This window comes from Phodopus roborovskii, unplaced genomic scaffold (genome assembly GCF_943737965.1).
Source record: "Phodopus roborovskii unplaced genomic scaffold, PHOROB, whole genome shotgun sequence".
NCBI lineage: Eukaryota > Metazoa > Chordata > Mammalia > Rodentia > Cricetidae > Phodopus > Phodopus roborovskii.
In genome coordinates, this window is record NW_026126525.1 from 13,959,853 (window position 1) to 13,987,139 (window position 27,287).

The 27,287-nt window shown below is 39.6% G+C and overlaps 1 protein-coding gene across 1 annotated transcript in view; it reads left to right on the forward strand.

Annotated features, from left to right (window-relative positions):
- Adamts3 (ADAM metallopeptidase with thrombospondin type 1 motif 3) overlaps window positions 1-27,287 on the forward strand; it is a 185,483-nt gene that overhangs the window by 5,198 nt on the left and 152,998 nt on the right. The window contains exon 3 of the mRNA XM_051198590.1: window positions 14,293-14,684. Within this exon, the coding sequence (XP_051054547.1) occupies window positions 14,293-14,684 (392 nt within the window). The remainder of the gene's footprint in view (window positions 1-14,292; window positions 14,685-27,287) is intronic.

Consider the following 27,287-nt stretch of genomic DNA (forward strand, 5'->3'; position numbering starts at 1 on the left):
AATATTACTAGCACCCTTGTGCCCCTTCCCATCACCTTCCTGGTGCTAATCCCTTATTAAAAATAACCACACTCCTAATTTCTAACAGGGTTAGATTAATTTTCACCAGCACTTTACTACTTTTTTTTAATAAATTAAATCATACAATATTACTCTGTAGTATTTGGCCCAGGATGTCAATCAAAAAAAAAATCTGCAATACATGTCTTAACCCACTAGAGAAGTTGAAGGATTTTATTTAGGTAGAGAGAAGGCAGTTTATAGTGTAGGGAATGGCAGGTTAGAATACATTGGGTTTCTTACCTATATAGTGTTATAGGGAATATGATTTCTCCCTTAGCCACAGGGAAAAATACATTCTTGGCATGTGGAGAAGTATGATTCATACTAGGGAAATATATTTTGAACTCTGATCCCCTTTGGGCCTTCAACAAACTTTCTCCCCAGCCTATGCATGTTGAAGTATATTCATGTATGTATGGTCAAACATGTTTCATTAGCTCATTGGCATGTTTCTGCCGCCTCTTGGGGAACTATTTCTTGTCTGACTCAGCACATGGTTTTGGTGGGATGCAAGGGAGTAATTGTGGGCATCTGGCTGGCTGGCTGGCTTAATTGGGTTAGGAGGCTTGCTCCGTGACACACAAGGGTTAGGAAACAATTATAGTTCTGTAGAATTTGGAAAATCTGAAAAAGAACCCTTAGTCTCTTTGTTTTGAAACCATCACTTTGCTATTCTCTGGGTATCCTTTGAGGAAGGCTCATGATGTTGCATGAAGCTATCTTTCCTCAGCAACCCTTGTTGGAACTGGGGAATATCTATTTTTTTTCTGCTCTACTTCTAGTCTTCAATTGCAAAACCCATTGCATTTCATTCTTTAGAAAGGAGAATGTCTTTGTCCACTCAGATGCCTAGTTTCCTAAGAAATGCTTTGTCACCACTGGGCTGTATCTATATCTATCTCTGTGCATAGTTTTCAGTTTAGTGGGAGTCAGGAAATACTGTCACTGATTAGTGTATGAAAGCCAAGACTATGGCTTGAAGATGGCTGTGTCTTAGTAAATAAAGCCATGCTTGGCACCTGGTGATCCACAGAGGCTCATTACTCAGTAACTAACTGTAGCAGGCAAGGCATCATTACATTGAGATCTATGTTCTGGATTTCCTTAAATGCTTTTGTTCTGTGCCTTCAGGTTTAGGGATTCTCCCGCCCCCCCCCCCCAAAAAAAAAAAACAGTGACTATGACAGTGGCTATCAGTTAATCATTCAATGTTAGCAAGGCATCTTGTGACTACTTTTATACCACAAAGCATAAGGACCTTGGCCCATTCATTTTGTGTGCCTTTCGTATAGCCTGCTTGGGATTTTTGCCCCATTTGTCTGCTGTTCCTTGTAGTTGAAGATGGTTGTTGCCGTTGAACTGAAAATTTTCCTGCCCATGCCTTTGCTGTTCTCTTGTTGCTGTCTGAAATCATGCTGTAGTGCTTAGAAATGTTAAGAAAACCCTCAAGGTCACCCCTGCCTCAGGATGACGAACTTCAAACATTCTTTGCTTGTGAGAGGCCAAAACTCAGACTGCCTTGGAAATCCATTAGGGATAGTTCCAAATGGCCTGGTAAAATTATGAGCGGTTTCGGGATGAAGAATCTGGTTATATCACTTGGACTGTCTACAGGGGTAACATCTACGGAGTTCATTCTTTCTGCAAGAGGATTAACAGTTAACAGTGGAACCTCTCCTCAGCAATCCCCTGATGGAATACAGATCAACTTTTCTTACTAAACGACACCGGTGCCTCTCCCGGCAAGCTGTCATTCTCTTGTTCTGATTGGAGATGTGCTACATGTGTGCACTGCAGTATCTTCTTTACTGTCTGTTTCTCTCTTCTCTGCAACTCTGATAGTCAAAGCCCAAAAACTGACAGGGTACCAGTTTTTCACTCACTGTTCTTTTAATTGCCATCTTTCAGAGGTTAGATTTTTTTGATTGGTATGCTCAACTGGTAAAGTGTGTAGATGTTCCAAAACCTAAAATAATAAACACCACAGCCTTAAACATTTTGGCTAAGGATCGATCAACCTGTGTACATGAAGCATAGTTGGTGTGCAGTCTGGTTGGACCTTTTCATGTGATACAATGTTTTTGTATGAAGAAAAACTGGTTTGGCATATTTGAGGTTTTTCCATATCATTACAAACTTCTTGCAAGAGACACTGAATTCCATCATGCTAATCATCCATAACTTGATAATTAGTTTTCTCATGGTATCTGCTTTCCCATAGTATTGAAAATTTGCCACCTGGTGTTATATATAGGCCATTACCTGCATTTCAAGTGACTCTTTAAAGAGAAAGCCCCAGAGGTTTCTAAGCAAATGCACATCATATATTTTGACAAATGGCTTTAGGGGAAAAACGTATGGGATAAACTCCTTGCAACTCAGGAGTAAATTGGCTATTAAAAACAGTTAAAAATTAATTTTGGCTTTGTTTCAATATTAAAATAAATTTAAAATATTTAAGAGTCTGAATGATGCAAGGTATTTTTCATTTTTGATATGGCAAATACTCAATAAATTCGAAGTTAATAAGCATGGTTTTGTAACTTTATTAGTTCTCTGGGAAGACACATAGACTAGAGGGAGAGCAGAGACAAAAAAAAAAATTCAAGACTTACATCTTTAAAGTGGATAATAATGGATGGGGAATTTCCTAGCAGGAGGAATCTCTGATCCCACGTGTAATTAATTCATCTTAATTTCCCAAGTAACTGTGTATGAGTTTGATGACTAACTATAATCCCTAAGACAGATTTTGTGGTAAAATGTCATTCTCTTGTTTATAAGAATGACTGCCACAAATCCAGCATGATGAATCTGTGTGGACTTTAGACAGATTGTAAGCAGCTTGAAACAATATATCTTGATTTGACTGTAAAACAAAAATAGCTATTGGGGAACTTGTAGGTCAAATAGAATTAAAAATATGAGTTCCCAACTCAGGCACTATCTCTTATGTCTTAATGTTTTTATTCATATTGAGTAAATATATTTGTGGACACGTGCCTATAAACAAAACAGTAATTGAAATAATTAGATGCAACTTGGAGTTCTTTTACATGTAAAAACCTCTCTTACATGCAACGTCTGTTCTGAGGACTTATTGGTATCCTGTATCTTTACATTATCAAGTGGTCAGGGAACAGGCTGTATAACTGTGTAGTTTAAACATGACTATATCATACCTTCCAGTGTCCCTTCTTACTTCCTGGAGGTGTGATCCTTTTATTTGGATTCCTAAAATTCTGCCCATGGTAAACAAGTCAGACCAACAGATGTTAGTATTAGAATGTCTTAGATTTGTACTTAGAAAAGCATTTTTAAAAGTTATAAGTATGCAAAAAATGAGACATTCCAAAGTGCTTTGCACTTTGATACCATGTAATAACCCACCCCACCCCACCCCCATTTACTTACAGAGAGGTATTTCATTCTGTTTCCTACATTTAGGTCTACTGCCCAACATGAATTTTCAGGAACATCAACTTGCTCTGCCACAGTCTTGTAAAGTGTCCAGCCACTTAGCATACCATACTCTTTGAGAGTTCTATTTTCACATACTGCCTTCATGCTGATTTCTCAATGCAGGGTTGCTTAAGTCATTGAAGTACAGCAGCAAAGAGAATTGAGTAAGGAACAAGACAAAAAGTTCTCCCATCTGGATTACTCATTGCTATATTTGTGGTATGGGTTGAGTCTTATCTGAAATGCTTGGGGCCAGAACTGTTTGGATTTGAGTTTTAGGGGTTCTAGGCTCTTTGTGTAGACTTGCCTTGCTGATTATGCCTAACCCAAACACCTCAAATCTGAAAGGTTGCAAGGTTGTAGAACTTTTAAGTGTTATGCCAGTTTTCAGCAGATTTTGGGGGTTCTGAGTCTATCAGATTTGAAATTTTCTTGACTAGGATGGAAGACCTTACCTGGCTTGATTCTTTCATTTTTCTCCACTGCATTGGAATGCCTTTGTCTTCATTTCATGGAACAGTCATAGAGCAGACCCTGCCTTTTTGAATATAAGTGATAGGAATCTGGGTCTCATAGGTTAAAAAGCAAGCAAACAAAAAACTGATCAACAAGGTAATCAAATTCAGCCATAGCTAAAGTTATAGTTCAAATGATGCTGTTACCTTTCCACCAGTCCAAGTCTCCTCCCCTGCACTGGCTCTTTCTTCTGTCTCTGCCTCTGTGCTGTCCTTCCTTTTTTTCCTACCAGGATTTAACATGGTGTTCCCAAGTTGTGGAGAAATTTGTCATCAGCACCTTTAGGCAGCCATTCCACATTTTATTTCACTAAAGAGACATCTGTGTCTAGATTAGTCTTACCAAGTCATACACTTAACCTTGATTAGTGCCAACCCCCCTAAAATATCTGCATCTGAATCCTTGGAATCTGTGCCTCTAGTCAAGGAGGAGGTAGTTGGTAGGTAAAAGTAGGATGCTCATCAAGTGATCTTTGAATAGATTATCCAAGATTAGCTGGGTGGTAGTCTTTGTAAGTAGGAAGGTAGGCAAATGGGTGCTGGAGGAATGATAGCACAGGGACTCTGGGGCGGCTTTGAAGATTGGAGATGAGGAGATCATAAGCCTAGAAGCAGATGAAGACAGGAGAGCAGTCTCCTCTTAGAGCGTCTAGAAGCAATGGCCCTACTGGCACTCTGCTTCTCACCCAGCATGATGCAGCATAGCCTTTGAGCATCCCTGCTGGTTATCTCTAAGTTTACACTAATCCATCACATCCAAAGTAGAAACCTCATAGCTTTGCCACTCACAAACCAAATTCCTTTAGATTTTGAAAACCTAGTTGTTATAAAGAGTGTTTCCATGAAGACCTTTCAGGATTCTCTGTTCTTTTTAGCACTATTTCCCCTGGCTTTACCACTTAAGTGTGAACAAATCCTAATGTTTATGGATTTAAATTCTAGATCCATATTAATCATTAAATTAGTAACCCCCTCCAAATAGTAAGAACTGTGAGGGTATTGATTTGTACAATGTCTGATTTAGCTTTTGGGCTTAGAGTTTCTAATACTGAGCCAGTTGGTTGTTACTTCAAAATCTAAGCTAGGAATGTTAACATTTTGGCACTGATCCCTACTTAAAAACAAAACAAAAAACAACAACTTACCCCCTCATCTTGTTATCCTGTTATTATTTGGCTATTTGGAGATATAGCCCAGAAAATAACTTGGATACTTCTCCTCAAAGCACACATTTCCTTCTCTTACCTGATTTAATGTTCCAGAACACTGAAGAATGCGCTGTTCCCTCCAAAATGACTTTGTAGAACATAAACATTGTGCAATTGCAACAGATATTTATTTAAAGGCAGATTTAAAAAGAGAGAGAGAGAGAGAGAGAGAAGACTCTCTTAAGTTCACAGTTCTTTATTCATTAAGATGAGTTCCGACCCCCCCCCCCCCCACTGCCTTCTCATCTTTCAAATCGCTTCATGAAGAAGCTTGAACTATGAAAATAGATGTGTGGCTAAAAGACCCACTGAGAACAATCTGTTTTGTGGTGATAAGCGCCTAGAGGGAAGAATGGAGAGGACAGAAAGGGGCGGGGCACTTGGCTGTGTTCAGAATTTCAGCATGTTGGTAATTGCTTGGGAGAGAAAATGTGTTCCTTCCCTGTAAGTGTTTATAGCCCTGCTAAGCCCTTCGGCATCTGGTGTCCACTTTAATGTCCACCCTTCACCTGCTTGCCTGTTTGCTAGAACAGCTGGCCCCTGTCAGTGGCGATGAAAGTTCTTTCTTTTCCCTGAGCTCAGGATTTAGGGGTGTTGTTGCTTGAGCTGCTGCTTTAGCTGGTCTCAGAAATACTGGTTCAATTTCACTCTCCAGGCCAGAATTTGTACCTGATCAAAGAAGTTGCCTACCTACGTGAGCTGACTCTCCCAAAGTGCTGTGCTCAGCACTGGGAAGAATCCCAGGTCCCTTAGTGGGTTCATAGGGCAAGAATTGCTACAGCTCACCTAGATTTTAGGGCCTCTGTCAGCCAAGGTTTAGGGTCCTTCTAGCCACAGCAAGCATCCCAGACTGGAATAGGAGCTCAGGGAAGAGGTGCTAGGAGATTGGGGAGAACTCCTTTCCCTTGATGACAATGATAAATCATTTGTCATGTGTCCTGATTGTACTAAGTGGAGCTGGCCCCTCACTTTGCTGCTTACTTTATTCCAGCATTGTGGTCTCCATTGTATGGATTTCCCTCAGGGAGCCTTCAATTCCACAATTTGCTTGTAAGGTGCGAAAGCCCTCATCAGGCTAGTGCCCACACCCAAAAGCAGGCTTTTCTGACTCCAGACCTTTAATGCTGAAGCATCAAACCCAGGTGTCTTCTGGGGAAGAAGGACACAAGCATCAGTCTCAAGTGTCCCCATATGCCCTGTGCCTGGGAAAGCCTTGATATTGGTTAGAACACATAAACATGTCTGGGATGTGGGGAATTTACCCTGCATCATGGAGATGCCAGCTATATTGTGTACTGGGGGCATTTGATATCCTTTATGAGATAATTGGTGTATCTCTATAGCATACCTCGAAGGACAATTGTCACATTTTCCCTGTTGTAGCACCCATGGCTAAATGTATAAAGGACTTACGATGACTAGGTGTGTTGACCAGCCCCACATGGGACACTCACTCCCAAGAAACCGTGGTCCCCAGAAGAGCCAGCTTTCCCTTCTTCCTCACTCTGTGAGAAGGGCCATTCAACCCAGTTACTGTCCTATACTTCTTCTCTAGAGGCCTTAACATTTTGGAAATCATAAGCCACACACACATAGCTAAAAACCTCTTATACTGGTGGCTTTGATTTGTGTCATATGACCTAACAGTGATAACTCTGAAATCTTAGACCAAGATCGATCCAGATGTAGAACTCTTAGCTCCTCCTTCAGCACCATGTATACCTGCATGCCGCTCGACACGATGATAATGGACTAAACTTTTGAAACTGTAAGAAAGCCCCAATTAAATGTTTTTCTTATAACATGGTGCCCCTTCACAGCAATAGAAATTGAATATCTTAAGTTGCTAAAATCACTAAAGGATGGGGCTTTATAGTATTCTCTTGACAGTGATTTGGACAGTATTTTTGTTATACTTTACATAATGTATAGTAAGGAAAACTATAGGTGGGGCATTTGGACTTGGCACTTGGCAGTGTTTCCTTTTTTATTTAAATCTTTTTCATTTTTACTTCCCCCTCCCTCCACTTCTCCCACCCCTCACCTCTCTGTCGTCCCACCCCCACATCCACTCCTCAGAGGTGGTTAAGGCCTCTCTTGGGGAGTCAACAGTATCTAGCATACCAAGTTGAGGCAGGACCAAGCTCCTCTTTCCTGCATCATGGCCCAGCAAGGTATCCCACCATATGGAATGGGCTCCAAAAAAAGCCAGTTCATGCACCCAGGATAAATCCTGGTCTCACTGCCAGGATCAAGCCACACAACTGTCACACTTATTCAGAGGGCCTAGTTCAGTCTCATGCAGGGTTACCCAAATGTCAGTCCATAGTCCACAAGCCCCTACTAGATTGGGTCAGCTGACTCTGTGGTTTTCCCCATCATGCTCTTGATCCTCCACGTACTTATACAATCCCTCCTTCCTCTCGTCAACTGAAGTCCAGGAGCTCAGCCTAGTCCTCCACTGTGAATTACTGTATCTGCGACTATTAGTTACTGGATGTAGGTTCTATGATGACAATTAGTGTAGTCATTAATCAGATTAAAGGGTAAGGCCAGTTCGGGCACCCTCTCTACTTTTGCTAGGATTCTTAGCTGGCGTTCTCCTTGTGAATTTCTGGGAATTTCCCTAGTACCAGATTTCTCCATGAGCCCATAATGGTGCCCTCTATCAAGATATCTCTTTCATTGCTCTCTCTCTCTTTCCCTCCTGCAAAGTCCCTCATGTTCTCACCCCATCCCCTCACCTCTGCCCCTTCTCCCAGTTTACCCAGGAAATCTTAGCTCTTTCTCCTTCCTGGGATCTTCCATGCATCTCCCCTCTTAGAGTCCTCCTTTTTTTTTTACCTAGCTTCTCTAGGGTTGTAGATTGTAGTCTGGTCATCCTTTGCTTTGCATCCAATATCCACTTATGAATGAACACGTGCCTTGTTCATCTTTCTGGGTCTGGGTTACCTCACTCAAGATGACTATTTTTTTTTTTTTTTTTAGTTCCATCCATTTGCTTGGCAGTATTTGTGAGGTAATGGGAACTTAGAAGTGACTAGAGAAAAGGAGGGGCAGTTGGTAGGGGAAATCAGTAGGTCTTGAACAATACCATAGTAGGAAGAAAATTTGGTGTAATTTCCTGTCTTGTTTTTTATGACTACCAGGACACTGTGAGCAGGAATGGTGACGTCAGAAGAGAAAGCTGAATATCATTTTTATTCAGATGAGTTAAGGATTCTCAAGAGAGAGCTGATCCACTTCAGCTACAGTGGGAAAGATGTTTTCTTTTAATGTAGTTTGTCTTGATTTGTTTATTGCATGTAAAATATCACACTAAGAGCACAGACATGTGTAAAAGGATTCAAAACCTCAGAATGATTCAAGTTTAGAAACTGTTAGGACAATCCACCATAGTTGACATTCAAACAGAAAGTCAAATAATTCTAAATACCAACTGAAGACTCCGTTCTGAAATGCCCAGGACTGTAAATGTTTTGTGTTTTAGATTTTGGAAGATTCGCATCTACATAATGAGGTATTATAGGGGTAAGAACCAACCCAAAACATGAAACTCACCTATGCTTCATATCTCATAGCTGAAAGACAACCCTATATATTTTATTATACCAGAATTTTAACTGTGACTTGTCACATGAAGTTAAGTATAGGTTTCCTGCTTATGACATCTTATCCACCCCCTAAGTTTCAGAAGTTAGAGCATTTTGGGTCCATTTTCCACTGGTTTTTGGATTTTATATTTTAGAACATTTTGGGTTCAATTTCCATGGGTTTGGGGATTAAAATTTTTAGCCTCTTCATAGAAACAGGATGCTACTTTTGATGTGGTTGGTATGCAATGATTATATCTGACTACAGATTTACATACATCTATCAAAAGGAGTGATTTAATATAGGAAACAGGCAGCCAAGTAACTAATGAGGAAGTGGAGTGGAGACTAATAGAGGAAAGAGGAAGAGAGTAAGGGGGAGTCAGTATGATCAGAGTACATATGAAAAACATAAACTCATTGTGTATAATTAATATATTCTAATAAGGAACATTGTGAAAAAGAGGGATTTTGGTATAAGAGAACTACCTCTCTCCCTAGAAACTTCTGTTATAAGCAGGCTTCCAGAGAACATGTGGGAGAACTTTGTTAGGGGCGGTTTGAGTTCTGAGAAAATACTAAAGAGGAGTCTCTCCCTGTTGTCTGCCTGGGTCCTGAGCATGCTGAGAAACAGAAACACCAAAGATGTTTCACTTTATAAGAGACTGTGATGGAGCCCAGCCTCACTTTGACAGACAAGTTGTACGATCCCAGTGGGTCAGGTTGAGCTGGGACTCTCCCTAGTCAAGTGGAAGACATAGGATCAAGCTAAAGATACTCCACCTATAATTTAAGGGAAAAAATCTACTGGAGATGCTTAGTGTATAAAAGAGGCAGGGACTTAATGGGTTTTCAACTTAACATTTTTTTTGGACTGGTATAGTGTGGGAATTAATTTCCTGGTGTTGACAATGAGAGGTTCCATGTCTGCCTTCCTGGAGGTCTGTTTTAATAATTGCACCCATTACTTATTCTTGGTGCATTAAGTTGTAAGGCATGAATTCTGTGAACTGTTTGATTTATAGGTCAGTAGGATCAGGGAGAACTATACACATGTTTTGCAGGCAGAATTCTGCCTCTAGGTCCGTTTCAATCTTTACAGTTTGCTGTTTAGGGAGAAGAATGTATGCTAATTTTAGGTACTTCTTGGGCTTAAACATCTCTCATTCATATCTTTATTCACAAAAAAAAAACAAAACAAAAAAAAAAAAAACTATCAACCCACTTCGGGCTCTGCAATGAAGAAAACAGATGCTCCCATGAAAATTATGTGCAAGTAGAGAAAAAAAATCTACAAATAAACATATAACTAAGATTTCTAACATGTCAATGGTGATACAATTGGTAACAGGAATAATATAAACCCAGAGACAGATACTGGAGGTTGAAGCTGAAGATCAGAGAAGCAAAGCAGACAAGTCACCAGAGAGCTCTTACCTCTACCCAGGCTCGGGTGATCTTGTGCTCTATGGCCAGAAACTGAAGATTGAATGCTGCATGAGACCCTGGGCCCCTTCTCATATACCTCTCCAGTTCATGTAGCACTGGGTGGCCTTAACCTCACAGAGCTCCATCTGCATCTGTCTCCTGAGTCCTGGGATTAAAGGTGTGCACCACCACTGCCCAGATTCTAGAGCTATGGCCTACTTTACATTCTGATCTTTAGTGGCTTTATTAGATTGTAAACAATACATCACTGCACAGTTTCCATAATGTCTGTATCAGTGCTGGACCAGCAATTGGTGAGTGTTGCCATTTCCCCACATCCTTTTCAGTGTGAGCTGTCAGCTGTTTTATTGATCCTTCTGATTGGTGCAAAATGATATCTCAAAGCAGTTTAGATTTTCATTTTCCTGATGGCTAAAGATGTTTCTCAGCCATTTGGGATTCCTCTTTTGAGAATTCTTTGTTTAGCTGTGTACCTCATTTTAAATTGGGTTATCTGTTTTCTTGATGTCCAGTTTTTTTTCTTTCTTTTTAGTTCTTTAAAAAATATATTTTGGATATTAGCTCTCTATTGGATGTGTAGTTGGTATCTTTTCCCATTCTGTTTTGTGCTTCATTGCCTGATAGTGTACTTTGCTTTACAGGAGCTTTTTAATTTCATGAGGTCTTATTTATTAATTGTTATTCTCAGTGACTGTGCTATTTGTGTTCTGTTCAGAAAGTTTTTTCCTTGTCAGTGAGTTCAGAGCTATTGCCCACTTTCTGTTCTAATATATTTAGTGCCTTTAGCCTTAAGTTGAGATCTTTGATCCATTTGGAGTTGAGTTTTGTGCATGGTGATAAGTATGGATCTATTAGCATTCTTCTGCATTCAGACATCCAGTTTAATCAGCATTATTTGCTGATGATGTTGTCTATTTTGCTGTGTATATTGCTGGATTCCCCATCAAAAGTTAGATGTCCATGTTTGTGGACTTATTTCTGGGTCTTTAGTTCTATTCCATTGATCAGAGAATTGTATAATTTCTATCTTTAAAAATTGAACATGGCATTCTCTTAAAATAAGTGTTTATATTTCTAGTGGCTAGTAATCACTGAGTCTCAGTTGACATAATATGAACTTCTTGACATGATGTTGTAACTACAGTTAATATCCAGTTGATAAGTAAGGAAACAACTCACAGGAATATAAAGACCTTGATTAAGGTGATTGTTGTTTCAGCTTGTTTGTGTCTTACATATTGCTGTTCATTCCTGCACTGTAGAAGTTGGATCTGTAAAATGCATACTTTTTTATTCAGTAAGTAAACATTGGACATAATTTGGTTTTCTTATGTAATTGTAATATGTGATTAAAATGCTTTTGGTAGTTTTAAGTTTCTACCCACTTTTTATCACCTCCCCTAACCAAACTGGGATTTAAAGCCTTTTACAGAAGTTACTGAAGCTGTGCTATATGTTATCTTTACTTTATAGGACAGACCTTGAGTAAGAAATTGACAGCAAGATGTTCCATGTGTGATGAAGTTGGATGAGAATGTGTGTGCTTTCAGAGCCCGAGGGTTCAGGATTGAGATTTTCCTTAGGCTCTGGCTTGCTGTGTTAGGCTTAGTTCCACTCCCTCATTTATAGAGTGGGGGTAATAATGCTGACCTACAATGATTGCTGTGTTACGGATGATGCATTCCCAAGCACAATTTACAGAACATCATATTTTGCCAACAAATAGCAGGCAACTGGGGAGTTCCTTAGTTATCTCTAGGGTGTTAGATGTTGCTGAGTTCCTCTTTTCCCAAGTTCCTTAATTACTATCAGGAAAATGGGAATTCAGGATTTCATTTAAGAAATGATTCTTATGCCTACCCTTGAAAAAAATGATTTTTTTTTTCACATCAGGGAAAGAGGTTCTATGTAGCATCTCCCTTTTAAATAAAAATTCAGAGCCCATTGTCTGGACTGAAACTGTCTCAGAGGTCTAGGATATATAGCTGCTGTCTGTGTATCCTCTTGGGTGTGGTGGGGCCTCCTGCATTCATATTCTCTACTCTTTTAACCCAGGCACTGATATGTTGTCTAGACTTTCTTGTGTGGATTCCATTTAGAGAAGACAGTAAATCCATACCCCTTCTCGTGAAGCAATAAACTAATGGAGAAAGAGTTGGAATAGCTTATTGGTGTAGGGAGATGCTCATGGGTCCTGAATAGAACTAGAAGTCAGTATGACTAGCAGCATAGACAAAGCAAAAGTTGTCTGGTTACCTAAAGGGAACACATACGAACAAATCTACATGGCTGTGCAGTCTGGTATGTATGTATATATGTATGTGTGTATAATCTTATATGAGGTTATTATATTTTGATATTGAGAGTATCAAGTAAATGAAGGGTGGTCTACGGTCATTATGGAACTTACTTGGTTGGTCCTTCTTAGGCTACATTCTAGGACTTAATTCAGACATGCCTGTGAACACTTTACCCCTGTCACTCTGTCCCTGTAACTCCTGTGTTCATTCCCTAAGTTTCCAGCCCCATTCTAAACCAGGATTGATGGAATCATTCACTATGGGTTGGTTGTCAGGGAGACTAGCATCATGGACTTCCTCAGTTAGGTGCTTTATGGAAGTATGGCTGAGTTCTCAGGATCAGACCCAACCATGACTCTGCTATGCAGAGTATTCCCTCTTCCTCTGTCTAATGATACTTCCAGAAGTATCACTTGCTTTACACTTGTAACCAAGAGTGGTATTTTGTTTTAATGCATTGGTCAGTGTAGGTGGCCTAACATTGACATGTACACCAAAGATTTCCAAGTTTATAACATGTCTCATCTGTCTTCTGGGACCTTACACTTGAAGACACAATGATTCTACAGAGACACCAAGTGCACACATCATGGGTTCATTTTGGACCTTAGGCTCTGAACAAACAAAGATTCAGTTTTTATAGACAGTCTTTATTTGTGAATCAGTTTTGTCAGGTAACATGAACACATTACAGGATTAGTTTGGGGTGAGCATTTTGAAAGTGGGAATCTTTAAATTCAAAGTCACATTCTCCTTCCCATGCTTTTTTTTGTCCATGTCCTTTGCCCCTGTTTCTCTGGGATCTACTGTTTTTATCTTTCCCAAGTCCACATATTCAACTAACCCAGGGGAAACAGTTCTGACTCAATGATTTAGTTTAGTATGTAAATTGCTGCCTATGTTGTAAGGTAGGTTCCAAATACATAATGCTAATTGACAGCTGTTCCTTGGAAGGAATACAGGATAAAATGATAATACCATACCCTCCATGCCTCTGTGTGTGTGTGTGTGTGTGTGTGTGTGTGTGTGTATGTATTGTATGTATGTATGTATGTACCATAGTACAACAGGGAAGTGTGTGTATATGTGTGTAGGTTTTGTAGCATAATTTGGATTTATATCCAAGCTTCACAATGTCTGGTCTTGGACTCAGATTCTTCCTGAATCTGTTTCCTTATCGGTGATATATGATTGTCAGGGATGTTAGGCTAAAAAAATAAAAATAAAAATAAAAATAAAAATAACCTAAGCTATAGTGTTATAAGTTAGAGTATAAATCCTAAGTTTGGGGCAGAAGCAGCATATGGAAGATACTGATTGCAATATAAATTCTGGGATTCTACAGGAACAAAAAATTAAATTTTATATGATCGCAACTTTCTTAAAAGTTCTTATGGGAATCCTGGGTTATTTAGGGATATGTCCTAATTTTAAAAGAGCCAGATATAGTTTATAGAAACATATTCATGGTCTCAAATATAGCAACAAGGTATAAGTGTTCATGGTTGAATACGCTTTTTAAAATAAAAATAATTAACTGAATTACCTATGTGCATTTGAGAAATGATTTTAGTTCTTAAAATATGTGACCTGGCTCAGGGATAGATTTTATTGCAAAGTGGGGTTTAGCTTTTTGAGGTGTTTTTTTCTGTTGTGTACCCTTATTGTCAGATGTCTTACAATTCCTTTTTTTACCCCACAGATTTACCAATAAAGAGATACAGAGAGTATGAGCTGGTGACACCGGTTAGCACAAATCTAAAAGGACACTATCTTTCCCATATTCTTTCTGCAAATCACAAAAAGAGGTCACCCAGGGATGTGTCATTTAACTCAGAGCAATTGTTCTTTAATATCACTGCATTTGGAAGAGATTTTCATCTTCGACTAAAGCCCAACACTCACTTCATTGCTCCTGGGGCTGTTGTGGAGTGGCATGAGACATCTCCAAGGCCTGGGAATACAACTGACCCCGGAAACAGTGCTGCGGAAAAAGTCTGGAGATCAGAGCCTTTGCAGACAAGCTGTGCTTATGTTGGTGACATCATGGACATTCCAGGAACCTCTGTTGCCATTAGCAACTGTGATGGTCTGGTAAGACTCATTTCCTTTCCTATGTGTGTGCACATGGGAGTGTGCAGGTGTTGGCAGTCAGTGTGTCTTCAGCACTGTACAGGTGGAAAGGAACCCCAACTCACAGGCAGCTTGGTAGGTGGTGTGCCCGCCCCCTCTGCCCTACAACTGTTATAGCTTATGTATACTGCCTTGTGAATCTTACAACCTTCTGGGTTTCCTCAGTCTTGTAACTGCAGGAGCTTAATTCCATTTGGGGGTCATGAGGAGGCAAAGGTGCCTAATAATTTTTGACAAATTGTAGTGTCCTTCTTGCTAGGCTATCATATTTCTAGGTGAGAAACACTGAGATACCTGGCCCCAGAATTGTACCTACTCTCTGTAGACTTCCTGAACAAACTTCTGCTTCAGTAGCAACTCCTCTCCCCACATTATCCAACCATCTCTGGCCATAATTCTGTCAGTAGGGTTTTTTCCCAATATCTGTAAGATGACCGTGACCTTCTATCCCTGCATTTTCTCTAGCATACCCAGCCTTTGATGGCCTTTGCCTGGAGATGTTGGCCTGCTTCACCTTCCTGCTTTCCTCTCTGAAGTGAGGTCAAGGGGGAGAAGGTGTGATGATGCCTGATTTTCACACGGAGGGAGGGGTAGGAAAACACTGCCATGAGCTCTGTCACACCACACAGGAAGTCACTCATTTGAGTAGTGACAGCTCAAACTAACTTGTGCTCTATAAATTTACCAAAACATCAATGTTATAATCCTATGCCATGAGTTTTGTGATAGACCTTAAGTTTGTCTAGACTTACTAATACACTATGGCCTTGCTAATTCTCCTGGTTTGTCATCAGAGGGAACTGGTTGGGAGTGGAGGAAATGGGTAGGTTAATTGCTTTTCTGGGTTACTGGAGGTCAGTGATTTCCTTCTGGGCTGCTTTTAAGATCAAGGGAGATTATCAAGTGCTAAGGTTTTCCACATTAAGAAAAAAATACTTCTAACTTCTGATGAAAGTATGAGGGCTTATCTAGTAAAAAAAAAAGTATGCTAAAAGGACACACTCAGGAAAAGTCTGGCTGAAAAAGATGAGGTGCTGTTCCTCCTCTTCCTTCATGTCCTTGACCCTTTGGTTCTCGGAGGGTTAGTACAGGAGAGCCTTCATAGCATCAGGGGCTCTTGGAAGTTAAGGTTAACAGTTTAGTAATGATGGATGAATGCCTTTCTCTAGAATATTAGATAGTCACGTCCAGTAAATATCATAGGCATTTTATCCTTGTTGGATTTTTGGGCAAGACCAAATGAACTGTGTGGGCAATTGCCAGCTTCTAATAAAAATATCCTCAGGGCTTCTGCTTTGAGATTCGGTCCCTTCAAAAACATACTGAGGCTGTTTGCCTTAGTAAGTCTGGTTGTAGAGGCACTTTTTAACCAAGTCTGTTTTTGAAAGAATCAAGACAGTGTGCGTGTGATTGAGAACATTTGGTAATTGTAGATTCAGCTCAATCTGGTAAGTGAAATGTTTGACACTAAAAATAGGCACGGTCATGTAGCCACTTTCTGGGCTGGGTACTTGGAGAAGCCGGTTGTTGCGAACTGACCTTTAGAATGCTGATGGTGGATATCTGCTTCTGGGAGCTGAAGGTGATTCTCTGAGTCAGTGTCTTCTTACTATTTTTTTCCAGAGATTCCAGTGGAAGTGGCTGTGTACAGTTGTTGGGGGAGGGCCATGCCTTTCTCGTTTGCATACTGATTTTAAAGGCTGTAGAAACTATGCGGAAAAGAAGACTAAAACCATGTTTCCAGGTTTCTTGTTTTACGATAAATGATTTGTAACTCTTAGTATATAGACAGAGATAAACAAGAAAGTGGCATGGGATTGGGAAAAGTCCCCCATTTACTTCATCTGTGAGCCCATGGCTGTTGCACACTTGCTTCTTAAACTTTAATATACTTGGTTCCTCAATGCCCCATAGTAGCTGATGATATTATCTAGTTTGTGTGACCTATGCCATGTTTGAGCTTTTGCCCACGTCATTCAACTTGCCTCCCTTTTCATGCAGCTAGGCAGCCAGTTTGCACTTACTTAGAATGAATAGTGATGGGTTAGTCCTATCTTTAATCATTGTAATATCTTATGTCACTTACTAACTGACAGACTCTTGAAGGTATTGAAGAAATAACATAGGTGACTGTGAAAGCAGTGGTAAGAGCCTTTCACAATTACTCCTGGGCAAATTATACTTGAAACAAGAAAAAAACATTTGGAAATGACATGGTGCCCTGTGGGGGACTGTACTTTGAGACCACAGAGTTTCTACAAGCTAAACCTACCCCGAAGAATCTCTTAAGCTTGGTGAATGCTGTTTCACTTGAGAAACTGTGATCCACGTTAGGACAGTAGTGAAACACTCATATATTTCAGGCTCTGTGCATTTGATGGCTGGACTGAATAGTAATATAGGCCAAGCTTAGCTGTTGTCTTCAGTGAGAACTGTAAATAATGTGTGCAAAAACATAATCAAAGAATAAGGCTGATATAAAAGGTGCTGCAAGACTAGAGGAATATAAGAACTTGGATAATGGAAAGATTATTTTTTGCCTTGGATAGTAGTCTTGATGGAAATAGCTATACTCCAATGCTGGAGCATTGAAAGGGTGGACATGTATGTTAACATAATCAAGGGTAAAGGAAGGGAATGGGTGATAAGAACTGAAAACCTTTGGAGAAGGCAGAGTTGTATGGTCATATGACTGGGGAGAGCTTGAGAAAAATGATTTCATGATGGTTGTAGCCCATGCAACAAAATAAGGGAGAGTCAATGTAAATAGACCCATAGTTACCTGAATAAAGGACATGGATGGTAGGCTGTGAAGGGAAGAAAGTGAGAAAAAGAAGGCCATCTCACAGACAATGCTCAGATACATGGCTGATGCTGTCGGGGTTACCTAGATGTTCAGATGGTAACACAGCAAGGATTGATGAACTTTCTTTTTCCTTATAGAACATGTCCTCTGGAGGCCTGTGGACTTTGCCACTGGTATCTAAGCAGGCGTGTACAAATAGTAGGTCTCTTACTAGAGTTTCTGGAATTTTATGTGTGAAGTATGGAATTTGCATTTGGAGAATCAGAACTGATTCCCATCATCTCAGGCTCCCCAACCTTTAAATTTGAGGAGTTAAATACTATTCTTTAGGCAGATATATGTGAGTCCAATTTCTTCCATCTGGTATGTTTCCTACACCTTCCCATGTGTTTACATTCTGATCAAATTTCTTCATTCTATCGCTAAAGGACATTTATTTTACTGATTTCTGCTTAAAATACACATTTACATGAAAATTAAAGTAAAATGTAGATGAAGGTAAAATAATTTTGTCTAATCAATGTCCCTAAACTCTTAGGAACAGACCAATAATACCTCTATTAATAAAGGAGTTGATATTCATACTTTATGTTACAGTATCTAGTCTGTTTCGGTGTGTGTGTGTGTGTGTGTGTGTGTGTGTGTGTGTGTGTGTGTATGTTCATATATGGAATATGTATTTCTATATAATTATATATAAATATATGTATATTATAAACACATTATATAGTGGGGAAAGTTAGCCATATATGGTTAGGGTTAGGTTTTTTAAATTATAATTGCCTAAAATTAACTGTGATACATATTATATACTACCAGAAGAATTTTTGTAGCCATTTCCTATTGTCCTTTTAGTGAACTAGAATGTTAACAGCTTAATTCCTAAAAATTGATGAAATGCTAATTATTTACCCTTAAGTAGTCTGTGTCCATCATAATTTGCAAGTAGCAGAAAAAAAAGTGTATCTCCTAAGACCTTGTCTCAAAATAAAAATGTTAGAGGGAATTGATCTTCACAGAAGGTTCTTGCCTATTGTATGTGTAGCCTGGGTTCAATTACAGTAGTTCTGAAAAGAGAAAACCAACTCTCCAGATTCTTGTGTAGATCTTCACTGTATATACTTTATGTAAAATATGTAGTAAGTGGTTATCAATTGGTAAGATTTCCAGTCATTTGAAAGCTACTAACAGCTCCCTCCTTCCCTCTCCCTTTCCTCTTTCCCCCTCCCCTCTCCCTCCCTCCCTCTCTCTCTTTCTCTCTTTCCCTGTCTCCCTCTCTCCCTCTCTCCTTCTCTTGGTGTGTCAAGGCATTGAAGCTAGACCTTAAATATTCTAGGTGGGCACTCAATTGCTGAGCTACATCTCCACCCCATGAATCTTTTCAGTTGTTTAGGGGATAACATCCCTCATCCCTGTGTTCAAGGGTCACCTACAGCTGCATGTGTTGATTTCTCATTCATTTGCTGGCTGTTCTATGCATTATTGAGTATGAGACATTGATGTCTTCAACTGTGACTGTAGAACTGTTATTCCATATGCAAATATTTATGGTTGTTAAATATGTTTTTATTACTATACATCCTCCTTTATCTCTTGTAACTTGTTTTATAAAGTCTGTTTTGCCTAATGTTAATATATGGGATGGGCTTTCCTTTTAATTAACCTATGTCTCTGGATCTAAGTGATTTTCTTATAAACACCATATAGTTGAATTGTGCTTTTTGTTTTTATTTTATTATATATTTTCTTTCATTCTATCTTGTCCAAGATTTTTCAAATGACTGTTATTTGCAACAAATATCAGCTCACTGACTTTTAAAAAGGGGTCTATGATGAAGTGCATGGTCTCACTTGCAGAATATTGGAATCACATATGAGATCCAGAGTCTCAGGTCTGAGTAAGAGGGCAGCCTGAATGCCTAACCTTTAGCAAGTGAGAACTTGCCATGGGTGAGAGAGCCTTTGTGGTGTCTGTGGAGAAGGCTCTGCAAAACAAAGAACTCTGTGTGTGGTGTTCATTTGAGTCATAGTAGACTGTGAAGGGCTTACAAGGGTATTTCCTAAACTCTTTAAATTGGATAGAAATTCCCTATGATGTAGTAAGGACCCACACCCACACACATTGTTATCTGGTGAACTATATATTCACCCAAGTTTCTTATCCTGGAGTCTTCACTCACAAAACCACAGAATGTGACTGTGTTTGGAGAAAAGACATTTCTGGTGATTAAGTAAAACTGTGGTCATTAGGATGGGCCTTAATCCACTGTTCTGAAAAGAGGAAGCTATTAGGACAAAGACAAGCGAAGAGGGAAGATTATGGGAGGATATGGAGATGAGTAGGTGTCCACAAGCCAAGGAGAAAGGCCCCAGGGGAAGCACACTACAAGCTCCATGAGGGGAACTTCCAGTTTCCAGAGCTGAGATCATGTATTTCTGCTACTTAAACAGCCTGGTCTATGGTATTCTGGTATACTTAATTCCAGGAATGCCCAGGCGTGCTGCAAAAGCAGTGTACCACTGATACTATTCTTTTTTTTTTTTTTTTTTTTTTTTTTTTTTTTTTAAATGATTAACTTATCCTAGCTGGGCATTGGTGGCATATGCCTTTAATCCCAGCACTCGGGGCAGAGACAGGAGAATCTCTGTGAGTTCGGGTCCAGCCTGGTCTACATACAGAGCGAGTTCCAGGACAGGATCCAAAGCAATACAGAGATACCCTGTCTTGAAAATCTTAATTTTTAATTTTTTTTTCTGACAATTTCATTCCTGTATATAATGCATTCTTTTCATATTCACTCTGTTAACCCACTCTTATCACCTCTGTTTTCCCAATATATTCCTCTTCTGTTGTCGTATCTTTTTGTTTTGTGACCAACAGAGTTTACCCACTGATTCATACCATCTGCGTCTACTTGTACCATACCTATACATCACTGTGCCTATCCATATACAGTTATGGATTGGGGGTTGGGGGTTCTTGGGCTTGATCCCTCCCTGATGTCTTACTCATGTTCCATTGGATACCCTACACCGTGCAGCAGCCTTGGTTATTTTCTTTAAAAATAACCAGTTTTATGTGTGTGTATGTTTGCTTGCATGTATGCTCTGTGCACCATTGTTCATATATTACCAAAGGATGCCAGAAGAGGGTGTTGGATCCTTTGCAGTCACAGATCGTTGTGAGCCGCCATGCGGGCAGGGCAGAGTTAGGAATAGAACCTGGGTCCACTGAAAGAGCACCCAGGACTCTTAACCACTGAGCCATTTCTCCATTACTACTTTCATTTTGAAAATCCATTCTGTCCATCTCTGTCTTGATTGGGGAATTTAGTCCATTTATATTTAAATTAATTACTGATAAGGAAAGATCTTAATTTTGGTGTCTATTTTCAAGTGGTTGATAGCAGTTCTTGTCTCTCGCTTTCTCTATTATTTTCCTTTGGTGATCTTTTTGGAGTAGAATATTTTAATTCTTATGTTATTACCTTTGGTAGATATCCTTTAGCTGTATTCTTTGTGGCCACTGTTGGAATTTCATTTATAAATCATTGTTTTGAACTTCTCTTTTTTCTAGTTTAACTTTTAACTATACATAGTTTTTTTTTTTTTTTTTAATGACAACTATTTGTATACTTATCATTTTGAACTTTTTATTTTTCAAGACAGGGTTTCTCTGTATTGTTTTGGAGCCTGTCTTGGAAATACTACTCTGTAGACCAGGCTGGCCTCAAACTCACAGAGATCCGCCTGCCTTTGCCTCCTGAGTGCTGGGACTAAAGGCAGGCACCACCAAGGCCTGGCTCCTTTTGAACTTTTTTAAACAGTGATAAAATATGAAAACTGTGTTCTTTCAGTAGTCAGTAGCTCTGTCCTTTCTTTCAGTTGTTGATATAAAATTTTATCTTTCTAAATTTTGTGTCTAGAAATTTAAACTAAAAATTTTAAACTACATTCCTTAATATGTTTTAAGATTATTTTACTCAATTAAAAATTATAACAATTCTTCCCTCTATATCACCACCCATGTCCCCTCCCTGAGACCCTTCTCTGTGTCCCCCAATTCCAGCTCAAATTGATGTCTGTCCCTCACCAACTATTATTGCTACCCATATAATTAAGTGCATAAGTATATAAATAAACCCACTGAGTCTATTTAACGTGGTTTGTGTATACATGATTTCAGGGCTGACCACTTTGTTTTGACTAACCAGAACCAGAAGCTAGTCCATCCCTGCCCCCCCAACCCCTGCTCCCTCTGCTCACTCTCTCTCAACAGTCTTTAGTTGCCTGTCCAGCTTTGTGGAGTCTTCCTCTGGCCTTCCTCATCCTTTGATTTGTCTACTAGATTTGCCATCAGTGCTTTTGGGTATAACATCTCTTGGCTATGTTTCTATTCCTTGGAATAACCCATACTTTTCTTAGTATTCCACATGAGGTTGTTTTCTTTTATGTTAGACATCTCAGTCTGATAATACATCAGTTCTAGAAATCTGATTAGTTTCTTCTCCATTGTTTCCAAGTTTGTTCATTTTCGTCCCTTCAAATGAAACTGGCTTCTTTTGGGGGCCTTATCCTGACTTGGAAACCCAAGGGTTTTTGTTTATTCCTCAGCCTCCTTATTCCCCAGGTATACACAGTGAATTTCTAATTTTCTCCACCTACGAGTCGCTTGGAATAGTCAGTGTTGGATTCTCCACAAAGGTCCAAGATAAAAGCAAAATGTGAAAAAGATGTACAGGTTTTTTGAAGTAACCTCAGCGAGATGGGAAGGGGGCTGGAACAATGAGCATAGATCTGGGAACAGTGGTTGCTGTGTCCCCTGCCCTCTGTGATTGAGCAGGTTCCAAGCAGTTGGAAAGAAGATAGGTTCTTTGTAGCTCACCTGATGTGGGTGAGCTGTGTGCAAGGACATGTCTGTTGCTGCCCAATTCAGGGCTGATGTGTGATGTCAGTTACTCTTATGTTATCTCCTGGAAGAAGACATATGTTCTTGATGTATCTCTGTTGCTCGCCTTCAACAGTACAGAGTCCTGTCACCCTACACATTTTGCTGTATGTTTAGCATCTGGGTTTAGCCCTGGGGATTGGGGGTAGGATTTCTGGTTCCTACTCCATAATCTGGAATCCACTTGTTATAGTTTAGTTTCAAAGAATGCTTAGGACATAATAATGTCAAGCTTTGTTGTCAGAATCAAGAAATATCATCGAGAATGAAAAGAGGCTAAATTCTGCAAGGTTATGACATTTTATTCGAGTTTAGTTTGAAAAAAAATTAGCATTGATAACTCTGAAACCATTTACAAAATGGACAGGGGAAATGAATTCTGTTGAGAGTAATCACAATTTTGTCTCCATCACTGTCCTCAGAACCCCCAAGAACCTTTCTGTGTCTCTTTTGCTCAGTGAGGTAGGAAGGGATGCTTGTCTGATCTAGGCTTTGGAAAGGGTGTCAGTGTAGCCCTGAAAACCAAAGAGTGTTGCTCAAGAACCTTTCTTTTCTTCCTGCTTAGGATTATTTATTTTAATATTTCACTGTTAGGTATATTAATGATTAAAGTTGATAAATGAAAGGTAGTGCAATTGCCTACCTCAGACTGTGAAATCCTTTGTAGAAAACACACTGCTCTGAAATAAGAGTAGGGGAAAAGTCTCTGTAAATTTCGGTTCCTTTTCCACATGATGCAAGCAGACCCCTGTTAACAATTCCTCTGAGGGGCACTCTGATCTCTGTCTGCCTGGAGAGTTGCAAGCACAGCAAAATCACCCTTCACTTCTTACTTATTCACCATCTTTGCTACATAGGACTTTCTAGTTTATGCTGGGTTTGGAAACGTCTTGTTCAACTGATGAGATTCTTCAGTTAGAAGAAACAATGTAATAACCATGACAGCATATCACACTGCAGCAAAGCAGCCTTTGGTACAGACAAGTTTCCTTTAGTCTGGTGATGTGACCCACACCCTAGTTTCCCAGATGTCAATGGAATAGAGGTTGTACTGTTACTATTCCTCTAAGGTTCATGTAGGCATGTATTTCAAGTTATGAATCATAGCATGAGATGTTTTTGAGATAGGGAGATTTCTATGATATTGGATATCACATCCTCCCTTCCTCTCTTCCTCCCTCCATCTGTCCCCTGTCTCTCTCCCTCTATGTGTACATGCAATGGAGGACAGTGTTCAATGTTGGGTGTCTTTCCTGGGTTTTTTAAAATACATTTTTTATTATGTGCATTGGTATTTTTGCCATGGGGATCAGGTCCCCAGAAAGCTGGAAATAACAGACAGGTGTGAGCTGCCATGTGGGTGCTGGGAACTGAACCTGGCTCCTATGGGAGAGCAATCAGTGCCATCCTTCTGGCGCCTTTCTTGAGTTTTTGAAACAACTCTTCACTGAACTTGGACTCACAGAAATATCATTTCCAGGGATCTTTCTCTTGTCATCCCCTCAGCACTGGGATGAAAAGAGTATGCATAGGGATCTGAACTCAGATCCTTATGCATCTTTATTAACTGAGCCATTGCCCAGCTCCTGGGGTCATATATTCTGATGGTCTTCCTTAGTCTGTTCATTTTGTATCTCATTTCTTTAGTGATGGTAGTTAACATTATAACTTATCTTTATTTTAAATCTCATCTGCAGTCTTCTATGACAAATAAAAACCAGGCAAAAACCTGGCAAGGAGTGTTTTCTCAGTTGTTTAATGATTGCAGAAATAATTACAAGACTCTTGGTTTTCAGATATTAACATAAGATATATTTTTTCAGTTTATTATATTTTTGTTATTTTGTGGCTATAATTTACATTTCCCCCTTCCCTTTCCTCCCTCCAAACTCAGCCATGTACCATCCATGTTCTCCTCCAAATTTATGACCATTTTTACTAATTATCACTGCATGCTTATATGTAAAATATATACATATATTTTCCTAAATATGACCTGTTCAGTCTTGTATAATAATGTTCCTTATGTATGTTTTCAGGGCTGACAATTTAGCACCGTAAAACCAATTTGTATGCTCCTTCAAAGGGTGTGAATTCTTGACCCCTCTGTGGGTGTAGTTTAAGAACATGGAACAGAGGTAGCATGGGGCTGTGTAGCTCCCAACTTTGGAGGAATTTAGTTTTGAACTCAAATGACATTATCAAGGTGGACTTTTGGGGATGCAGGGAGTTTTTGTTTACCTAACAGGATTTTCTAATGCCAATTGAAAGTGTAGGCACTTTCTAGAAGGCTTACTTCTCCATTCGGTGACTTCCTCGGGGTAGAAGATGTGTCTGAGGCAAGAGGATTGTGTTGCCACTTGGCTCAGGTTTCATTTGCCTCTAGCAGGTCCTGTGTCAGGATAAGCTCCAAAACATGTGACTACTGAGAGAAAATGAGCCATATTTGGAGAATTTGCAAACACTAGCAAGGCAACTACAGTGGCAAACATTTTATCTAGCACTGTCTGTGAACAACATTGCTTTCAACATGGCGATTGGACTTTTATGATAATACATCTTTTGGAAAATCAGGATATTTGATCTTGCTGAGAGTGTGCCAGCATTTCAGGCTTCTCTGGCCGGCTTTGGACAGTCCTTCAAATTGCATACCTGGCTCTGAGGAGGGTATTCACTGGCTGCCAGGGCAAGAGTGCAGCCCTAGCTTGGAGATGTGCATCCAGATAAACTTAAGTCACCATGAGATCCCTATTTGGTCAGCTGTGCCTCATTGTAAACTTTGTCTTCAACTATGGAACCACATCTAGACTTAAAATATAAGGATGGGCAAAGGATTTGAGCCATTTTATTCCTAGCTCCTAACAACTGATAAGGTTTTCAGAGAAGGGTCTATTTTTAAAATCCATGCTTAGAATAAAGTAGAGAAATGATAGTAAGAATGTTTTGAAATGGGCAGTTTTCACCATATATATGCATATATGTGTATATACACACACATACACACACATATACACACACATTTAAAACTGGGGTGTCAATTAGATCAGTGTGATTTTTGTTCACTTACTTGATCTTAAATGTTTTGAAACATTTTGTAAACCTGACACATATGTGGTGAATTGGTTTTCCTGCATAACTATTTTAATTCATTATTTTGCCATCATTGTGTGATTGTGCATTGCCATGGTTTGCATATGGAGAATGTGGTGGGATCGGTTTCCTCCTTTCACCTTTTTATAGGTTTCAGGAATCAAACCCAAGACTACAGGGCAAACAGTTAACCTGCTGAGCCATTTCATTGACTCTCATTTCCCCAACCTTTTAATCATCAAAAATATAAAATTGCTGGTCAGAGTCCTAATGGGTGCAAATTACACACTGCGTCTACTGCCTGATTATCTTGTGAAACAGTTAATGCATTTGTGGACCTTCTCCGTTTTGTTGGGTTTGATGGCATAGTCACAGACATTCTCAGTTTTCATGATGAATTTATCTCTGTGGCTTCAGAAACTTGAGGTTGGAAATGTAACGATTAGCTTCCCAAGGTTCCTTCTAAGAGCAGTGTTCCATGACTCTGGAGTTAGAGCTTGTGTTCTTTATCATTACATACAGTGCATTCCTGGCCGAGGGAGAGATCCAGACATCGCGTTGACCCTTGCTAATGAGTAATGACAAGTGTTAGTTGTTTACTGAGGGTCTGGAGTGGAAACTGTATGAATGAGTGTTTATATTTCTGGACTCTGAACTATGCTTACTTTCTAGCAACAAATTATCCATTGTTTTGATAATGATTTTTAATTCACTAAACACGAAATGTTCTGTGTTCCTAAAGGCTCCAAAAATCCTGCTGTCTATTAGAGTTTTGGAAAGTGTTTTAGGTTGACTATGAATGAGATGAGGAAATAAAACCATTTTAAAGCACAAAAAAGTATTTATTATGAAGTTAAGTACAATGACCTGTCCCTTGTATAGGCTGTTAGAGATACATCAGTCATTTCAGGATAGGGATGTCATGCCACTGTATGAGGCATCCTTCTCTCAGGGAGAGCTTTTCACATGTTGCGTTTGCTAGGTGTATAAGCACACCAATGACAGTCCTTGTTTTCAAGGACATCGGGATCTTTTGGAGGGCTTGTGAAGACAGATTGATGGGCACTATCCCATAGTGTCAGATCTACAAAGTCTACAGAGCATCCTGAAGCTTCCATTTCTAATCCTTCATCAGAGTACAAGACTGCTCCTCCTTTAGAAGCCTTAGTATTGGATGCTGGTTTTCCCTGGCCATTTTAGCCAAGGGTTCTCTAGAGGAACGTACATATATGTATGGTTTTATTAGAATGGCTTGCAGGTTGTGGTCCAGCTAGTGCAACAATAGCTGCCCACCAATGGAAGGTCCAGGAATACAGTAGCCATTCAGTCTTAGGTGTCACAGCTGGAACCCTGAAGAAATAGGCTCTAATTACAGTGAAGGAATGGAGTTTCCAGAGAGAGAGAGAGAGAGAGAGAGAGAGAGAAAGAGAGAGAGAGAGAGAGAGCACAAGCTTCTTTCATTGATGATCTATATGTAGGCTGCCAGCAGAAGTGACAAATGAGGTTAAAGGTAGATTTTCCTCCCACCTCAGAAGATCTGGATTGAAGGTGTAGCTTTTCACCTCAAACGAACTGGACTCTAAGTGTGTTTCCCACTTTACATGGTTTAATTAAGGGGGGAAATCCCCCATGGGCATACCCAGCTGCTTTAGTTAATTCCAGATGTAGTCAAGTTGACAATCAAGAAAATCCATCACACCAGCTGACCTTCTCTTGTAAG